Source organism: Panthera pardus, unplaced genomic scaffold (genome assembly GCF_024362965.1).
Source record: "Panthera pardus isolate Hobbes unplaced genomic scaffold, ASM2436296v1 HiC_scaffold_8, whole genome shotgun sequence".
NCBI lineage: Eukaryota > Metazoa > Chordata > Mammalia > Carnivora > Felidae > Panthera > Panthera pardus.
In genome coordinates, this window is record NW_026527013.1 from 53,338,414 (window position 1) to 53,358,626 (window position 20,213).

General features: G+C 39.4%; 1 protein-coding gene across 3 annotated transcripts in view; it reads right to left on the bottom strand.

Annotated features, from left to right (window-relative positions):
• The window catches only part of VGLL4 (vestigial like family member 4), a 164,368-nt gene that overhangs the window by 69,136 nt on the left and 75,019 nt on the right, over positions 1-20,213 (bottom strand). Inside the window, exon 1 of one of the 3 annotated variants that reach the window (XM_019428137.2) lies at positions 8,952-9,530. The exons of the other annotated variants lie outside the window; for them this stretch is intronic. Within the exon in view, the coding sequence (XP_019283682.1) occupies positions 8,952-9,033 (82 nt within the window). The 5' untranslated portion in view covers positions 9,034-9,530. Of the gene's footprint in view, positions 1-8,951; positions 9,531-20,213 lie in introns of those variants that run through there. 3 annotated transcript variants of the gene reach the window in all.

The following is a 20,213-nucleotide window of genomic DNA, read 5'->3' on the forward strand; positions in this document are numbered from 1 at the left end:
GCGGGGGGAGGGTGGATAGGCACCCCTAATCCTCATGTTGCTCGAGGGTCAACTGTAGTTTGATGTATCTGGACTATAGGGTGTGGGTGAAGGAATAATTGAAGATTAAGGCTGGAACAGTACATAAGGGATGGCATTCTGGTAATATAATGAATAAAAGCCTAGACGGGAACAGTACTGCAGGCAAGGGTTAGTTGTAGGGTTATTTTAGGAATAAAAAAGAAAACCGATGGAGCCCTAACTAGAAGAAGAGCTCCTAGAACCTCTTCCACTTCTGATTGTCTTCTTTGTTCCTTGGTGACCATTCTTGCCCAGAGCTTCACTTATTCTCTACCCCAAAGTCGTATCACTCTAGACCTATATACCCAACCTTAAAATATTTAGCTCTTCTTTGAAATTTCAAAGGTCTTTCAAACTCAACGTATCCAAAAGTAAACTCATGACCTCATCCCAGAACCCAGTCCTCATCCCAGAACCCAGTCCCCAAACCAGAGATGGTTTCCCATCTCTGCAAATGGCAGCACACTCCACTCATGTGGCCAAGCTGGAAACCTAGGAGGCACCCTCAACATCTTCTGTATCTTGTCCCTCATCCCCTGCTCTAATCTCTCACCATGTCCTTCCTGTCAGTCTCCTCTCTAAATAGTCTTAGTTTGTCTACTACTCTCCTTTTCCACGACCACCACCACAGTTTGGGTTTCTACCATCTCTTGCCTAAACCACTGCAACAGGTTTACATTCTCTATTTCTTTATTCCCTCCTTCCCTTCCAACCTATTCTCCAGTTGTAACCACAGTTTGCTCATTTTGAATGTTTATCAGCCTGCCTCACTCTTTAATACCCTCCTACCAACCCCAGAAGCTCTAGAAAGCCCCTGCTGATGTTACTCACTATATGCTTGCCAGCACCTCACTCCCGATGGAGAGAACACTCAAAAAAGTGTTTGAGCCAAGGGATATAAGAATTTTAAGATTTTGGAAGGAATCAACACCAAATGGTACTAAAAGGTTCAACAGGTAAGGGCTAAAAAGTGCCCCCTCAAGCTACCATGAAGGATATCATTTAGTGACCTTGTCCAGAACAACTTTGGCGGAGCTGTGGGAACAGAAATCAGACAACAATGGATTGAGGAGAGACTGGGCAGAAGGGAACCAGAAATAGGTTGACCACATTCTTCCAAAAACCTGGATGGCAAAGAAAAGAGTCTAATAATAGCTGCAGCGGGGGGGTTGGGGTGGGGGCGGCAAAAGATTTAGGGATGAGTTTGGTTTTGTTTTGAAGTTGGGAGAGACCTGTGTGCATAAACACATGATGAAGAGAAAGAACCAGGAGAGGAAGAAGGGGGAAATCAGAAAAGAAACAGATCATAAAGTCCCTGAGGCCAGAAGAGCTGGGACCAGTGAGCCACCAATCAAAGAATTAAAATTCGCCTTTTGCTGATCCTAAGGGAAAGGGAAGAAACATGGAGTTAGATTCAGAAGAGTCTGCAGGTGAAAAAGGACGATGTGGTGGTTCTTCTAGTTTCTTCTTAAAGGATATATAAGGGTTCTTCCAGCTCTATAAGAGGCCTTTTCCCGCTCTGTGTCGTACAAAATACAGAACCAAGTACAGCATGTATATTCTATTTATCGGACACCAAGAGCGATGTTTGATGTCTGCTACTGGTTCTAGAATTCTAGTCCGCCTCTTCCCCTACCAACATCAGCCATCCTTTACTGGTGTAAAGCCTATCAGAGAAAAAGGCTCCCAATCATGGTCTCCAGAAACTGGTGGTAACTGTTCCCAAATCTGAATTCAGTAGAGCAGTGCTAGAAAACTTTTTATAGGTTTTATCCTGAGAATGACTACTATTTTCCATTTCTTGTGCCCTCTGCTCAGTAGAACGTAGAGAGCCTGGTATAGCTGTTACTGTGTATTCCTTTAAAGAAAGCTACTCAAAGCCCTCTCATGGGTGATTTTATGCATTGGCAAAAAGGTCATAGCTTTTCAGCAGGAAAATAAAACAACAGTTCTCTTTGGGGTCAGCCAATAGTTTATCAGCTGCTCATCAGAAAAAGAAAAAAAAAAGCAACAACAATCGTTTAAAAGGACACACATAGTAAGAATGGGAGAAAATGGGTACCGGAAAGAGCTGTTGACATTAAATTAAAATTTTAAATTAATCCCTTGTCACTTTAATAGTGCTGCCACATAATGGAAGATGTGTGTTTGTTTTCCAAGGGGGAAAAGTGTCCAGAAATTTGCACTCATCACTCCCTTAACTGTTATCAGGGAAGAAGCACAGGCTTACTCTGTCCAGCTGGACTTGGGGTAGTGTAAACAACTTTGCTAAATTGCTTGGCAGAACGTATCTGCAACAAATCATTAAATTCTAGAATTCACTCTATTAAAATCAAATCATTAGCCAAGAACAATTAACAGGCAACTATTTTCATGCAAAACAGATATAAAATAAAAATCAAGAGCAATACATATGGATGATTCTTTTTCATTCATAATTTTAGATGGTGCATAATGCAGACTATTGTTTCAGATCTTTGTTGCCCTCGGACAGCCATCTCTCTACAATGTAGAGTATTGTTTGAATACTGGAACAACCCAAGCTTTTTCTGTGTATCTAAAAGTCCCTGGATTAACATCCAAAAAAATCTGGCACTGCAACAAAGTTGACTTGTAACAAGTCTCAGCCTTTAAGCAAATTGCTTATTAATGCAGAACGAAAGTCGTTGTTCAGATCCTAATTAAGGTATGTTTCTCAAGTGTCCCCCAACTCTGCATTCACCAAAACTGGGCAGAATTTCTCAAACGCACCATTTCCCATTACAGCCTGGATAACAGAAGGCTTTGACAGGTGATGAAGACTGTGAACAAAACACTGGCTGAAAACAAAGTTTGGACCAAACTCTGTTTAAAAGTGACCAGCAGGTGAGCAAGAAGGATGCTGGGGCATCCACACATGTTCCACAGCCAAGATTCTCCACACCTGAAGATAAGCTGGCTTCATATGGAAAAGACAAAGACATCTCCATTGTAAAAAGTCTCATAAGTAAGACACAAAAGAAGACATAGAAAATAATTCTGATTATACAGGGCTTAAAAAAAAAAAACAAAAACAGACAAAACTTTGTGATGACCTCTTGGGGCTGAGAGGAATATGACAGGGAGAGAATACTTGAGGGAGGTGATTGATTATTTCCTGACATGGTAGTGATTACAAGGTTGTTCCTTTTTAAATTACACATATGTTTCATGCATGTTTATGTACATACAACACATTTCATAATAAAAAATGTTGAGAGAGAGAGAGAGAGAGAGAGAGAGATAACCCAAGACTTAATACATACCAGCAGAGCACAGGCTTTCCATATACATTTAAGAGAATGGATACTGGGTGGGAAAAGGACAGAACTGTTTTCTGCCATCACTTACTAAATATACCTGTTTATTATGTTTAGAGACTTCTTTGCAAACAAACAAGTAAAATATTAAAGAGTTCAGAAAGATCATTTAAATGGCCACAAATTAAAGATAACTTTAAGAATAAATTTTCTATTTTACTTAAGGGAAATAAACATTCTTTCAACTAGTAGTAATTCACATTGTTAGGATTTAAACATAATCTGTATATAATACCCTGAAATTAAAACAATCTATAGTATTTTTTTTAAAGGGGGGGGTGGGAAGTGCAGAAAAGGCGGCAAGATAACAAAGCAAACTGAAGGAAATAATTCCTTAGAATTTAGCAGAACACAACATTCAGGAAGGCAAAGAGAGAACAAATGGAGAACGTAAAATCGTTTTCAGACTCTACTTTTAAAATTAAGTGTCCGTGGCTGAAGTTTTGGGGGGGAGGGGGGCATAGGGGGTGGCCGACATATGAGTTGATTAAAAAATATAACAGGGAGAGGGACTATTTTGTAGAACAAACTGATATGGCTGAGCAAGACTAGAAAATACTTCCAATGAGCTCAGTATGCACTACAGAGATCCCACTAAACATAAACAGTCATTGAATAAATGCTCAGATAAGGAGATAAAACAAATCTAGCCAGAAACAATCCCTGGTAAGACTGGTTTTATAGATTTGTATACATGCATAAGTGCTAAGTCTGGATCCAATTTCTTCAGACAAAACCAAGTTTTCTGCAACAGCCTCACAATTGAGCAGAGCAAGGCTGTACTGAGAGGTCTGGAATCTTCTCACATGCTGAGGGGGATTTTTTTGTATCTTATGGCATGTTTAAAAAAAATCTTTACAGCAACAAATCCAAACACGCTAGGAATAGAAGGCCATGCAGACAATAGGGAAGGGAAGGAGGAAGGAAGGAAGAGAAATCTGCCTTCCAAAACAAAGCCATGTGTAGGCTCCAAGAGATAAACAGCCAAGTAAAATAATCCTTCCAGAGGAGAGTAGAGAAACGAGGGCGGAGAGCTAGAAGGAAGGAGGCTATAATCACACCTTCCCTTCACAAACTGTAATTTGAAGAAATACAAACTGGCCAGATCTCTCGAAGGAGATCTCTTGGGCTCACCTGGGCATGTTGTACTAACCAAGCTCCTTTCAGCCTTCCTCTCCTCTGCCTTCTCCTTCGGGTCTCGTCTCCTCCCCTCCCCTTCCCCCTCTCCCTGTCCCTCTTCCTCTCCCACTCTCTCCCTCTCTCTCTCCTCACTCCTGACCCTCTCCTGCAAATAAAATGGTAAAGTAAAACCAATTTCCACAGCAAAATAGTTGCAGATGTTCTACTTCGGAATACACCTCTGGATCAAGAGTTGGTCACTTGATACGCAGGCCTGGGGAACAGAGGGGGGTTCAAATGGCTCTGCTCTGTGGCCTTTTCACCTTGACAGTACCCAGTGCTCTAAGTTTTCCTGATGCCTCTGAACTCATTAGACAAAGGACACTAAACTGCTGCTGGTTAGACAGGCAGAAAACAAAAGAAATCCCTCACCTAACCTCATATCCCTGGCAGAGTCTCAGGCCACAACTCTTGTGTGCATTTTCCTTTCGATTCCAGAAAATTAATTTAAGTGCAGCCTGTGATGAAATAAGTGATAATTATGTTCTAAGACAACGAACAGCTCAAAATCTGAGGAACTCAGAATCTTAAGCTTTCCGATGATTGCAATATACAATTTATTCTTACTTTCTCCCAATATAAATCGCACTATTAAACTAAAAGGGGAGAATTCTTCTACCAAATTACACACTAATGGCTCTTAACCCATAATTAAAGTATCACTAACAGCAGCTTAAAGCCACGGCCAACCATGAGCACATTTATTAGGACCTATGTTTTCAGCACCACGTAATTATGTAAATATAACCGTCAGCCATCTTGAGAAAAATCAATGGTCTAACCAGTTCCCTGCTCCCTTGGGAAAACACTCTTGGTAAAGTGGCATTACACAGGGCCTCCCGCTCTGCACAGTCAGAAAAAAAGTAAGCAAACCTAAGCACCAGAGCAGAAGAAGCACAAATTCCAACAAGGCTGGTCACCCAGCGTCCTCATGACTCTTTCCTGAACATCACAACAGCCTGGAAACCCAGACCAGCAACTGGCTTCACAGCAATGAGGACTCCAGGACAGGTTTGCTGTGTGTTGTAATCCAAGATGCCACCCCTGTGGCTGGGAGCTGGAAGCACCCCCAGGACCAAGCACAGTCCCTATCATAGAGGGGCTATTAATTAAGAAGACAAGGCGTAAAATAATTTGGAGGCAGGAATGCTGTAGAAAAATCAGAGACTAATCAAACCCACTGAATCCCCACCACAGCTCATTTCTGCCACGAACTTTCTGAATACACTTGAATGCACAACTTACCTCTCTGGGCTTCAGTTTCCTTGGCCAAAAAAAAAAAAAAAGTCAAATGTCTAAGATCTATCTAAGGCCCTGTACAGCTCTGCAATTATGAGATAATTAGAGAATACAAGATTTTTATAATGAAGTGCTAAATTGTACAGTAGGGACTACACCACCAGTGGAGAGATTTCATGGATTTTTTGAGTCAGCCACTTACTGAGAGCCAAATCGGGCACCATGCCAGGACTCCAGGATGCAGTAGTGCCCAAGACAGACTGTCCTGCCTTCATGAAGCTTTCCAGTCTACTAGTGGATTATTCTCAGGAGTTCACAGGGGGAAAACGAAGGCTGAGGTTGGCCTATGACCTCTTCACGGAGATAGAGGCAAAATTGGGGTTCGAGTGGGTGTAATTCGAACATTCAATAGGGTCATAAGTTAACTATTGAGGGTTGTGGAAACAAACCATAAAGGTTTTGAAGAGACACATTAACACAAGCAGAGTTCTGCTAATTTGCCCATTACCAATGAAGGTAATTGGTTTGCAGAAATCAGATTCTTTCTGTCCTTTGCCAATCTTCTCCTTCTCCTACCAGTGGGCCCCACCCCAAACCTTCTTCCTTTATTTCTTTTTCAATTATGCTTACAGACTACTAAGGTGAAAGCGGCAGTCACCGAGCAGAGTCCACATCTGAGCCACTGGAGTCGCTTTCCATGTGGGATTTCAGAAAGGCCTTGTATGCTACAAGATAATTGGCTAAAAAAGATCTAGTTGTGGGAACACTGCCACAGAGGCTGAAGAAAGACAGTGCAGACACATGGTTTATTTAGCAGAGTAGAGCCAAGTACAATACACAGGAATATGGTATGACTGACCTAGAGAATAAGAACAACCATCAACATCTTGATTTGTAAAACCAAAACTTCAGAAAATTAAATTGTCCCTTATTCTTAAGAGATGTAAAACTTGCCTGTGTCCTAAGTGAAATCAAATGCTGCCTACAACTGTACGTTCCATTTTCCAAATAACTTCCCTGGAATGCTGGTGAGCTGCTATGTTTAATACGAACATTTCCAAAGTACTGGATTTACAATAATAGTAAAGGTTCCTACTTTTCTTACCAAAAAAAAAAAAAAAAAAAAAAAAAATCCCATCTGAGATTTATGTTCATCTTCAAAAACACCCTTTGAGTTCAGAGCAGATGTGTGCAGTGTTTATACTAAGAAAACCACTAGGGCATAAACTACCCACTATAAACACCACTCGAATTTTGCTGTGCTTTTCTTCATTTCCTGTGTATTTATTTTGGTGTTAAAATAATGTTAACTTTCGTAGTAAGGAAAATAGCAGCAGATGTTTAAACCAAACAGACTATGGCAAATCATCCTACGTATCTACTCAACTTTCAAAATCAAAGTTTCTTCCTCCCAAATAGACAGGGGGCTGCAAGCAGACTGCTTTCGAGTATCATTACACACTACGGAACAACAAATCAACCTGGACAAGTTTTCCATAAGCTTTTCCTCACTACCCCCAACTGGAGATATAAAAAATTAATGTGGTATCAATTTCCTCGCAATCCCTATACTCCTCTCTTAGCCTGATCATTACGTTCTGTTTTGAAAATATCATATTACTCAACGACAAAGACAAGCCAACAGATATTGCCTTAAAAGTTTTGATTTCCTGTTCACTGAAAAAAAGAAAAGTTTAAAAAACTACAGTATGTTAATTTCACAAGCAACATTTTAAAGGAGTGTCTGCCTTTTAAATGAGTGACTTCAGAAGCAACAGGCTACTCAAAGAAGCAGATTCAAAGAAAGCAATTCACCAAAAATCTCTTTAATGGAACAAGCAGGAGTTTAAAAATATATACCTTAAAAAAAATTCTTAAGTATGAGATCTTTATCCACAGAGTTAAGTAAAAAACAGTATGAATGAGATTTTATTTTCCTTGAAGGGGAAAGGGTTAGTTTTCAATTGATTAGACAACAGGCCTGCAATTTTTACATGAAAAATTCAAGTTTCTTCAATGTTTTCTTTTTCAAAAGAAACATTCAGTTCACTATTAAGAGAAAACATGGAAACTACCCGTCCTGAATCAGAAAGGAGATGTCTCCTCCTGGATTTGTATGTGGTTACAACAAAAAACACTCCTTCTGCCAAGCTGAATTCCCCCGGAGATGCCTCTCCGGCCACTCAAACCCTGGCCATTACCACTTTTTCAAATCGCACGTAGATAATGTTCCAACAGATTAAGAAATCACTTTTTCTCTTCTTCCTACTAACAGAGACAGCTTGAAACACTACAAGCCAGTGGGGAAACACCTCATGGATTAGCAGGAGGCAATAAACAATAAGAATTTAGCGTAGGTTCTTTCTTTCTTTCTTTCAATTTAGCTTTCTGGTTGGTGCATTGTGCAATCACTTCCACAAGGGACTGGAGTGTGGAGGGAACATCCTTCAATGTCAGAACTCTCTCAGCGCTGTACAGGAAATGGGAAGTCAGACAAAGAGCCAGTCTGTGCTTTGTGACATGGGTGCCCTTCCAGTCCCCTAAACTGAACAGAAAAATTCTTCATTGTTTGGGACAATCACTCCTGAAAACAAAAACTCACTGTAACTTTCCGTTCCCCTCTCCATGAAAATCCAAAGCACTGACTGCAATACAGTATAAATACTGTCCACAGTGTAGATTTAAAATAAGTATCAAAGCAGGGAAAGAAAGAAAGAAAGAAAGAAGAAAAAAAAAAACATAACACGTTTAACTTTTACTGGGTCCTGGAAGTTCTTCCTCTAAAGAAAACAGCAACAGAAATAAAAAATAATCATATAATCAAGAGTTAAAAATTTGAAGAGTTAATATGTTGCAAGCAAAAAGCAAACTTTTAACAGTTTATATTTCACCGCCTTCCCTCCCCCACCGTAACCCTGAAGGCTAAGATAGGAAACAACAAACTTTAACCCTGAAGGCTAAGATAGGAAACAACAAACTTTGTATTGAAAATAGTACATAACAGACACTCGCCTTTCAAAGCCCCCTGAAATCCCAAGAAAGAGAACAAAATACACAGAAGGCATTCAGAACCCTAAAGGAGGAGTGGCCTTGACAAAAGCAATGGAAGAGCAATTTCTAGAACAGAACCTCTACCTTCATAGCACAGGATGCCGATATTGTTGTTCATCTTGTCCAAGTACTGGTAGTTCAACAGATCCATCTTCATAAATAGCATTTATTGGGCTAGCACAGAAAACCAGCTCTCTGCTTTCGCCCCAAAAGAGTACGTTTCAAAAATCAGTTACTGTTGAGTAGCTCCTGGCTTTCTCTTAAACTTCACAAAGACGGGAGGCCCAGCCTCAGATGATCAAAACAAAGTATGTAAAAGTTAAAAAAAAAAAAAGAAAGAAAGAAAAGAAAAAGAAAAACAAAAAAAGAGGGGGGAAAAAAACACACGCACAAAAAAAAAATCAAACTCGCACAAAACCCTTCAAGGGTTTATTTGTAGATGGTCTATGTTTTGTATCCTCAATCAAGCACTTAGAAACCGTTTCTGAAGTCTTTACGAGTCTTTCTTCGAAATAAAAAAGGAGTGGAAACGAAAAACACGAAGCACATTTCCTAGGACAAAGCCACGCTCGCTTTCCTCACAGCCCGCTGCAAGTTAACTGCGCTGACATGCTGGCTATGCTTGGTATGACTCGTATGTAAACGAGCTTCCTCTTCCCAGCGGGAGGGAGCACGGAGCATGCTCACTGAATCCCTGGAGCTCTTCAAATGTCAGGGATATTTTCTGCACAAGATCAGTCTCTAAATGTATTAAGTGTTTGAAAGAAAGAGAAAGAGGAGGTGGAGAGCCTGCACAGAGGGGCCGTGCAGAGCTGCTCTTGACGGGAAGCAGGCTTGCCACTGCACAACCGGAGGAGGAGAAAGAAAACCCAGGAAGTTTCTTTTTCAGGAGCTGAGTAAAAAGTAAAAAATCCATCATGGAAGCAAACGTCTGTGGAACTTAACTTTGCTGTACCTTCCTGTTGGGGTTCAGAAACCCACAGTGGTTTTGCTGTGGGATATATTCCACCCATATTTGTAAGGCTCCTTTTTTCTTTCTTTCCAAAATTGTTTTATAATATCCATTTATACTTTAACAGTGTTTCAAATTTTGATGTTAATGTTAACATGTAACTTCTCTCCTAATCCTCATAACAACTCACATGAACAGGGCAGGGATGGTATCACCTTTTTACAGCAGAAGAAACTGAGGCTCAGAGGGATTAAATGACTGGCCCATGACCCCAAAACAGTTGGTAGAACTACTTTTAGGATTTTTTTTTTCCCCCTAATAACTTTTCAAAAAAAAAACAAGGAGGGAAAGAGAGAGAAAGAAGAAACAGAGAGAGAGGGACGATTAAGCAAGTAAGACTGATAATACCCAAAACCAAATGCCTACTTGAAATTATGGGGTGTGGGGCAGAATAAAATTATTTTCATTTTGCACACATGAAAGCTGTTCCATCTGTGTATTCGTGGCTAGTAGCATGCTGCTATGCTGTTCCTTACTGGAAGGACCGGAGCCTTAAACTTTGCATATCTCCAATATCTAGCACAAGCAGGTACCCAAAAGCTGTTTACTGAATGAGTAAATCACTGAACGTTCAGAGCCTTTGGCACATGAAGAGCACACCAGCAAATAGGGGGAAAAATAGTTTTGTCTTTGCAGACTGTAGCTAGCTCTTGGCACCACAAATAGAATAATAATTCACCAAAGGAAGTGTTCATATGTTGATATTATTGTATGCTATTTGGAGACTTAGAAAATATCAAGGAATGTGTTATACTGTAGACCAAGACAATTTGCAGACAAATTTTAATATGCTAAAATAAGAGTTGAATAAATAATTTCAAGGGCTGATATGTTAAAAATCCAGCGACAGTTGCATTTTGGATAATAGGCATGCACACAGCAAGTTGTTCTAATCAAGTCTTATCAGGAGATTCATACAATACCCAATACTACTGCCATCACTGGATAGCTGTAGGTGAAGCAGACAACAGAAAAATGAAGCTTTAATTTATAAGGGTATTTATTAACACTAGGTTACATATCCTAGAGTCTGAATAAGCTATGCTGAAAAGATACATATACTATCAATTATAATTAAAATAATGGCATTTGACAGGGAGGGTCAGAAAAAAAGCTCTTAGAGCATCTACTATACACAGATTACTGCATTTCAAACAATCTCACTATCTTTAAGCATCAGATCAAATTCAAATGATAGTTGTAGAGTACAATCACTGTGCTGTTCTTTGACATAAGGTCTCAATCAAAAAACATGATGAGTCATTAGCCTGTCCCCTATGGGAGAAAGCTGGCTGCATATTAGAATTAATGTGGACTTTAAAAAAATCCTAGTGCTGAGGTGGCATCCCAAACTAATCTGAGGAGGTGAGACCCATGGTCTGTATCATTTCTGAAGAGTCCTAGGTGATTCTAATATGCAATCAAGGTTAAAAACCACTGCTTTTATCTGAGGAAAAAAAAAAATTACCCCCCTTAAGATACTTCATTTTAAACCCTTCTTCTGAGAAGGTTTTCTTTTTAAAAATATAGTGGTTTTAGGAGCTCCTGGGTGGCTCATTCGGTTAAGCATCCGACTCTTGGTTCGGCTCAAGTCATGATCTCATGGCTTGTGAGTTTGAGCCCCACACCATGCTCTAACAGTGCAGAGCCTGCTAGGGATTCTCTCTCCCTCTCTCTCTGCCCCTCCCCCACTCACGCTGTCTCTGTCTCTCTCAAAAATAAACTTAAAATAAAATATAGTGCTTTAACCAGATTTAAACAAAAACAGTTGTAAAGATAGGAGTACTTAGTAACTTCCCGTAAATGACCCTGTGTCACTTACAATGGGATTCTCTCAGCCTGAGTGGGTCCCATAAGTGTACCTTGATTTGTGTTCAGAATGATCTGTGGCAAAATTCCCAGCACCCAGACACATCTTCCCTACTCATGTAGGAAGCCAGTGTGGTGCTACTCACAAGTGGTCCACAGAGGGGTTCAAGAAATGGATGCTACTATCCATAAGAGAGATACAGAAATGGAGAGTGCACATTTCCAAATTTTTATAGCAATTTGACAGAGTAATTTTATGTCTCTTAAATCTTCATTTTAAAAAATGAGCGCTGGGGCCCCTGGTTGATTCAGTAGATGGAACATGCGACTTTTGATCTTGGGGTTGTAAATTCGAGCCCCACATTGGGTACAGAGATTACTTTAAAAAAAATTTTTAGGGGTGCCTGGGTGGCTCAGTCAGTTAAGCATCCAACTTCGGCTCAGGTCATGATCTTACAGTCCGTGAGTTCGAGCCCCGCATCGGGCTCTGTGCTGACAGCTTGGAGCCTGGAGCCTGCTTCGGATTCTGTGTCTCCCTCTCACTCTGCCCCTCCCCCTTCATGCTCTGTCTCTCTCTGTTTCAAAAATAAATAAACATTTAAAAAAATTTTTTTAATAAAAATTTTTAAATGAGGGTTTATTTTTTCCATATTTCTAGCTATTGAGTTTCGTTGTATTTTACAAAGTATCAATAAAGCCTGGCAGGAAAAAAAACAAAAAACGAAAACCCTAGTTTTCCACCCAGACGGTGTGGTGTGAGAAGCCCTGTGCAGATGGCTGGCTACTTACAACAGCCGGACTGCAGCGCAGTGAACTCCCTCCACAGCGACGGCCTTCAGCCCAGCTCCGCACATCTTTCACCTCGTGCTTGAAGCACACTGAATCGCCTACTTTAAAACCACACTGTTTCACTTCTCAGTGCATATGTTCTCTCTTTGTCCAAGACTTTTCTGGCCTGTCTACCCAGCAAACACACCCATTCTTCCCTCAAGACTTGGCATACGCCCCTCTCATCCAGTGGGAACCCCCTTCCTTCCATGTCCTCACTCCCTGCCCCTATCATCTTACCAGGTATATACTTCTATCCTAACCACGTCTAGACTTCAAGAGCAAGAACTATGGCTTCTTCACTTCTTCAAGGTCTAGCATAAACCTGCCACATGGTAGGCCATCAATGAATACTTGTTGAATAAAATCAGTAAGGTTACACAGTAGGATTCACAGGTAGATTCCCCATCCAACCGCCCACCCCAGCACACACTGTATTACCTAACAAGGTTTCCCAAACTGGATTCTGTTGATATCTTTTGGTGCCACAAGTTCTCACATTTGAGGAACACTCATCGAGATTCTGAATGCACTTCAGGTTGCAATCCAAATACTGGAAAATGTCAATGCTTCTCAAGTTCATTTGCAGGCTAATAATATATTCATAATTGAAGTACCAACAGAATTGTTTTTAAGGAAACTGGAAAGATGGTTGTAAATTTTATCCACAAAAAAAACAGGTAAGAAGGTCTACCTTTTTTTTTAAACACTAAAGAAATTTGATCTATTAGATATTTAAAATATAAAGCAAAGAACATTTTGGGGGTGGTCCTGGTACAGAATAAGTAGCACTATACAGATAATGCAATAAAGTTTTTGCTGAAAAACTTTAAAAACAGTAAGAATAGGGGCGCCTGGGTGGCTCAGTTGGTTGAGCGACTGACTCCGGCTCAGGTCATAATCTCACAGTTTTTGAGTTCGAGCCCTGCATCGGGCTCTGTGCTGACAGCTCAGAGCCTGGAGCCTGCTTCAGATTCTGTGTCTTCCCTCTCTCTACCCCTCCCCTGCTCACGCTCTGTGTCTCTCTCTCAATAATAAATAAACATTAAAAAAATTTTTTTAATACAAAAAACCAGTAAGAATATGTTTAGACTATCTAATTTGGAAGAGGGAAACAATTTCTAAGCCTGAAACAAAAACACCTTAAATCAAAGAAAGAGATTACAAGAGGAAAATATTGAAGAATTTGAATATACAAAGTTTATTAGGTTTTTGTACATTTGAAAACCATAAAATGAAGTAAAACAACAAAACAGAAGAATACATTTCTAACGTATATCATGGTAGATGAAGGATCAATGTTTTTGATAAAGAACATTTAAAAAAAATTTTTTTAATGTTTTTATTTATTTTTGAAGGAGAGAGAAACAGAGCATGAGCAGGGGAGGAGCAGAGAAAGAGGGAGACACAGAATCCGAAGCAGGATCCAGGCTCTGAGCTGTCAGCACAGAGCCCGATGCAGGGCTTGAACTCACGAACTGTGAGATCATGACCTGAGCCAAAGTCGGACGCTTAACCAACTGAGCGACCCAGGCACTCCAAAAAGAACACTTAAAACAAGTTAACAAAAGAATCTAAATATTTTTTAAATGAGCAAAGAACAAAAGAAAGAAATGAATAACCAATACATTTTTGAAAACTATTCAACCTTATCCATAAAGAAATACATTTTTAAAAACCAAGTGATTTTGTATCTGCCTAATTCAACACAAAAGACTTTTGCATCTTATTTCATGCTGGTGAGGTGAGATGCCAGTAGAATTTGTGTTTACTGCTATTGAAATATAAACAGAAAATGCCTTTCTACAAAGCAGTCTGACATCATATTAAGCTACGGATACTAACGACAGAATATTATGTGGCTATAATTCCTTCAAAAATAGAATGACACGAGGGGCGCCTGGGTGGCTCAGTCAGTTGAGCAGTTGACTTCGGCTCAGGTCATGACCTCACAGTTCGTGAGTTCGAGCCCCGCGTCGGGCTCTGTGCTGACAGCTCAGAGCCTGGAGCCTGCTTCAGATTCTATGTCTCCCTCTCTCTGACCCTCCCCTGTTCATGCTCTGTCTCTCCCTGTCTCAAAAATAAATAAAACGTTAAAACAAATTAGAAAAAAAAAAATAGAATGACACGAGGAAGTGCTATACTGTGTACTGTATAACAGTACTACATAGGTTAACTGGATACAATCAAAATAGGATATAAAAGCAGTGTGTATTCTGGACACCAATTTTGCTTCTATATTAATGAATATATACACATGCATAGAGAATAAGTGTATGTCTTAAAGAGACAGTAAAGAGTATCAAAATAACAGTGCCTGTCTTTGAGTGATGGGCATTTTTGACATTTTTCTGTATTTCTAATTTACCTACAAAGAGTATATTTCCATACAGAATCAAGGTGAGGGTGCAGGTTCCCCACTTATTAAAAAGCAGGTGCATAATGAGAAAACATGCCCTGGTAAGGCCTAAGTGGTGAATCATATGATTGTTTGTTTTTTTTAACACCACAATACACCCTTTTAATTTAGATTTAACAACTAAAGATGCCAAACATGAGACCTTTGTAAGATTCAAAGACGTTTAAGATGTTTATTCAAAGATGTCCTAAAGAAACTAAAAAGAAACTCCCTGTACGGGAGTGCCTGGGTGGCTCGGTCAGGTGGGCATCTGACTTCAGCTCAGGTCATGATCTCACACTCCGTGAGTTCGAGCCCCACGTCAGGCTCTGTGCTGACAGCTCGGAGCCTGGAGTCTGCTTCGGATTCTGTGTCTCCCTCTCTCTGTGCCCTTCCCCTGCTCGTAGTCTCTCTCTCTCTTTCTCAAAAATAAATAAACATTAAAAAATTTTTAAAAAAGGAGAAATTCCCTGTACTTTAAACTTTCAGAACACGTAAACATGTATGCATATGCTTTCTGTCTTCTGTTGTTTACCTGTTATTTCATGTATTAGTATCGGTTCCCCAAACAGACCCTAAGCTTCTGGAGAGAAAAAATGGAGCTTCAGTTTTTGGTATAAAGCTCCCCACAGCATACACTAAGCGCTCCCTAAGTATTCACCATGGCAGCATCTCAACATCTTTGTGGGAAAATGATGGCCAAATGGTGACAGCAGCCCAGGCTGGTTACTAGGTTAAATCGCTGGATTTGCTAGAGAGTGGATTACCAATTCAGAATAGAATCACCAAAACTGTGAGCTGCTTAATAAAAGCTGGGAGATCAAATTCACTCTCCAGACACTTTTTTTTAAAAACAAAATGCTCTCGTTAGAACATGTAGAGAGAAGGGAACTTTTTTTTCATTTGGATTTTTTTAAGTTTTTATATTTAAATTCCAGTTAGTTAACATACAGAGTAGTATTAGTTCCAGGTGTATAATGTGTGATTCAACACTTTCATACAACACCCAGTGCTCATCACAACAAGTGCCCTCCTTAGTCCCCCATCACCTATCTAACCCATCCCCCACCCAACTCCCCTCTAATACCATCAGTTTGTTCTCTGTATAGTTAAGAGTCTGTTTCGGGGTGCCGGGGTGGCTCAGTCGGTTAAGCAGCCAACTTTGGCTCAGGTCATGATCTCGCAGTCTGTGAGTTCGAGCCCCACGTCGGGCTCTGTGCTGACAGCTCAGAGCCTGGAGCCTGTTTCGGATTCTGTGTCTCCCTCTCTCTGACCCTCCCCTGTTCGTGCTCTGTCTCTGTCTCAAAAATAAATAAACGTTAAAAAAAATTAAAAAAAAAAAAAAGTCTTGGTTTGCCTCTCTCGCTCTTTTTTTCCCTATAATCATTTGTTTTCTTTCTTAAACTTCACATATGAGCACAATCATATGATATTTATCTTTTTCTGACTGACTTACTTCACTTAGCATAATATTCTCTAGCTCCATCCACGTTGTTGCAAATGGCAAGTTTACATCCTCTTTTATTCCACTGTGCACATACACCCTGTCATCTTTATCCATTCATCCATCGACGGACACTTAATCCGCTTCCATAATTTGGCTATTGTAGACAATGCTGTTATAAGCATCAGGGGACATGTATGGAGAAGGGAATATTTTAATGTTAAGTCTAACAATAATCTCTTCAAAGACACTGGGAAATATAAATAACCCTACTCCGTTATTTGGCTCCTCCAGAGGATTTAACTGCTCTCTTCTTCCCAGGATTCTAAGTTAGATACTTAGCTAGTGTTTTTATTTTAAAGTATTCTCTTCACTGAGCATTTATTCTCTTCAAATCACTGTATCCTGATATATAACAATCACAACAGACCTAACCAAAAGAAGAAAGGAAGCTTGACTATACCTTGACTTAATGTATCAGTTGAACAAGAAGTTGGCTGTCTAAAAATATTTCAAAGCATCTCTAGAATCCACTGCCATTTATGGGTACATTCCTCAAAATAATACGACAGCAGCAAGAGTAAAGATGATGCTGATGCTTGCACAACACTTCCTTGGTCAAGGCACTTTCCCTTTTTTATCTAATTATAGTAATTACTAAGACAAAGGTCTTAATGAACCTAGTCTTAAAATGTCTTAAACTCCAAAGTCTTAAATGAACCTAGACTGCGTGTCAAGAAAGAAGACTTAAGAAACCAAACTTCCTTTTCTGTTAACTATTATTTAGAATGCAAAGTTCTGTGGCTCATTGAAGGCCTAGCTACAATCCCAACTTCTCTAAGAACCCCATTAGCTCAGATTAATCTGCATCATTCCACCTTATTTTAGATATACTGCGCTTAATTCTAAAACAAGGGAGACTATGAGATAATTTATGTATCTCTCCCCAACCAGTTAATAAAGGCTGCTTTGCACACAGTAGGTCTTCAAAATCATAGCTGTTGAGCTGAAGGAGATACCAAAACAAAACAATTTTCAAAGGCCTCAAGTATCCATGAGGTGAACCTACATATCTATTAGGCTTCCTAGATCACTGAATTTCCTTTCAAAGAAAGACTTCCTAAGTATACAGTAAAATATTGTTTATTTCTCTAACTTGGAGCTGCTCACAGTGAAATGATGAAAAATAAACAGTATTTTGTCAAATTTTTCACGAAAGCAAAAACCATTAAGCTATATGTCTTGACTTTTATTGTTAATAAAATAGTGCCATTTCTAAGTTAAAACACTCTCAACTTTAAGATTTTATTTTTAAAGTAATCTCTATACACAACATGAGGCTCAAATTCACGACCCCAAGATCATTGCATGCTCCATTGACTGAGAGAGCCAGTCAGGCTCCCCAAAACACTCTCACCTTCAATTAAGTATTAGTAGATTATTTGCTGTAATATAGTAGTACTTTAACACAAATATATGTACAGTACTCTAAAAATAACTTTAAAATGGTTCTTCAAAACAAAGATTTAAACTTTCAATACAACAGCACCCTCTAGGGGTGAATTTTAAAATGCAAAGATAATTTTGAGAAGACAAACTGCACAATTTGGGCCATTCTCATCTGATATACATTATATTTCAAACACAGTGAGCCTATTTTATTTAAAAGTCACACAATGAGCCTCCTATTTTATTTAAAAGTCACAGCAAATATCTTTTAACAAACAGTTGAACTGTCACTAAACTCTGCAAAAATTAAAATACCAACAAAACTAGTTCAATTGTTCTCAAATGACTGAATAGGAAATCTGCTTTATTAACATGATTTAAGATATAAATAGTATTTAAAAGTACTATTTTATATTATATATATATATATATATATATATATATATATATATATATATATATATATTGAAGTGCAATTGACATATAATACTATATTGGTTTCAGGTGTACCACATAGTGAATCAATATATATATCTACATGCACACACGCACACATATACATATATATATATATATATATAATATATATATATATATATGTATATATTGCCAAGTGATCACCATGATAAACTTAGCTAACATCTTTGGACTGATGTCTTAAATCAGAATAAATCAGTACTGGGAGAAGGAATTGAATCAATTAGCACTTAAGGAAGGAGAAATCTCTTGCAAAACACCATAACATTAGTTTTACAACTAGTACCTTATATGCTTAACGACACAAATGTTTTCTTGTAACATTTTATTGCTATTTTAGAGGTTTTCATTACTAAAAACAACGTAGGTTCAATAAATCCCATCCAAAGGACCCTCACAAATAAAATATTATTCTGATGTTCACATTCTCACAAATCCTAATCACCCATAGATGTATCCCTTCACAGTTGGCTAGAACTGCTTTCCATGGTAAAAATCAGAGAAGAAATCCAATGAAGGAAAAGTCCCAGGTATTTAACATACGAAGGACTAAAATCACTGATAGTCCCAATATGTGACCCAATCTTCAATTAACAGTTCAATCTGCCTTCACAGTGCTTTAGTACACACCATTTTTCCACCTCCAAAATCACCCACGCACCCAGTCTAGAACACAGATCCCACAGCAGGCATTTTAAAGAGAATTTTAATGCCTCCCTGCCTGTGCCCCCTTGTAGTAACTACCTCCATAAGGTAATTATTATCCTAACCTTTACCAGTGTAAATTATTTGGACCACTTCATACAAATAGAACGGTGTGCCATGGACTCTTCTGTGAGTGGATTCTCTCAACTTGTTTATGAGTGGTGCCTTTATTTTTATAGGTGGCTGAAAACTCATTCCTTTTCACTGCTGTATAGCATTCTGTTGCCTTAAGAGACGACACTTCTTCGAGTTCACTGTTGATGGGCATCTCGGCAGTTTCTATTTGGGGGCTATTCTGTTTGCCACCAATATTCTTAGCACATGTCTTTGGTGAGCATACGGCTGCCTTGGGTTTTTGTTGTTGTTGTTGTTTCTGGTGAGAACTGAAATCAGATTAATATATGTCTTCCCACTTTATTTTTTTTACAGCTTTACATTTTTTAAATCTTTTCCACTGAAGTATAGTTGACACACCATGTTGACGCACAAGTGTAGTTGGACACACTGACAACGCAGCAGTTGTACCAATACATACACCTGCCGGAAGCGTAGGGACTTTAGGGTGCTCCACATCCTTGCTTTTCCACCTTTTCATTCCCACTACTCTGCTAAGTGCGGACCAGCCCCACTGCGGTTTTACTTTGCACTTCCCTGCCCGATAGTAAAACTCCTAAATGCTCGTACGAGGCAGAAGGACAGGATTCACCACACGGACAGAGGGAAAGAGTCTAGGCCAGTGCCTCTCAACCAGGCAATTGTGCTGCCCCCCACCTGGGGGACACTGGGCGATGTCTGGCTGTCATAACTTGGGAGCGCTTACTGGCATCTAACAGATGGAGGCCAAGGACACTGCCAAACGTGCTATAATACAGAGGACAGCCCCCACAACGAAGAATTAGCTAGGCCAAAATGGCAATGATGTCATTATCAAAAAACCCTGGTTTAAGCAAACAATTATTAGAATTCTTCTCCTTAGCCATACAATCAACGGCTGGTACAGCTCAAGAGGCCAATTTCCTATTTTCTCAATAGGTTATTTTCTCCCTAAAGTTGAAGGGACAGAAGACAAAGGACACATGCTGCATGTTGGGCATGGTTGAGGGGGCAGCATTACCTTCTTTCGCATACCTTGTCTCTTTTTTAATCCTCACAACCATGCTACTAGGTACTATCACAGTTTTAGAGGATGAGGAAACAGGTATCAGAGAGGCTAAGTGCCTTGTC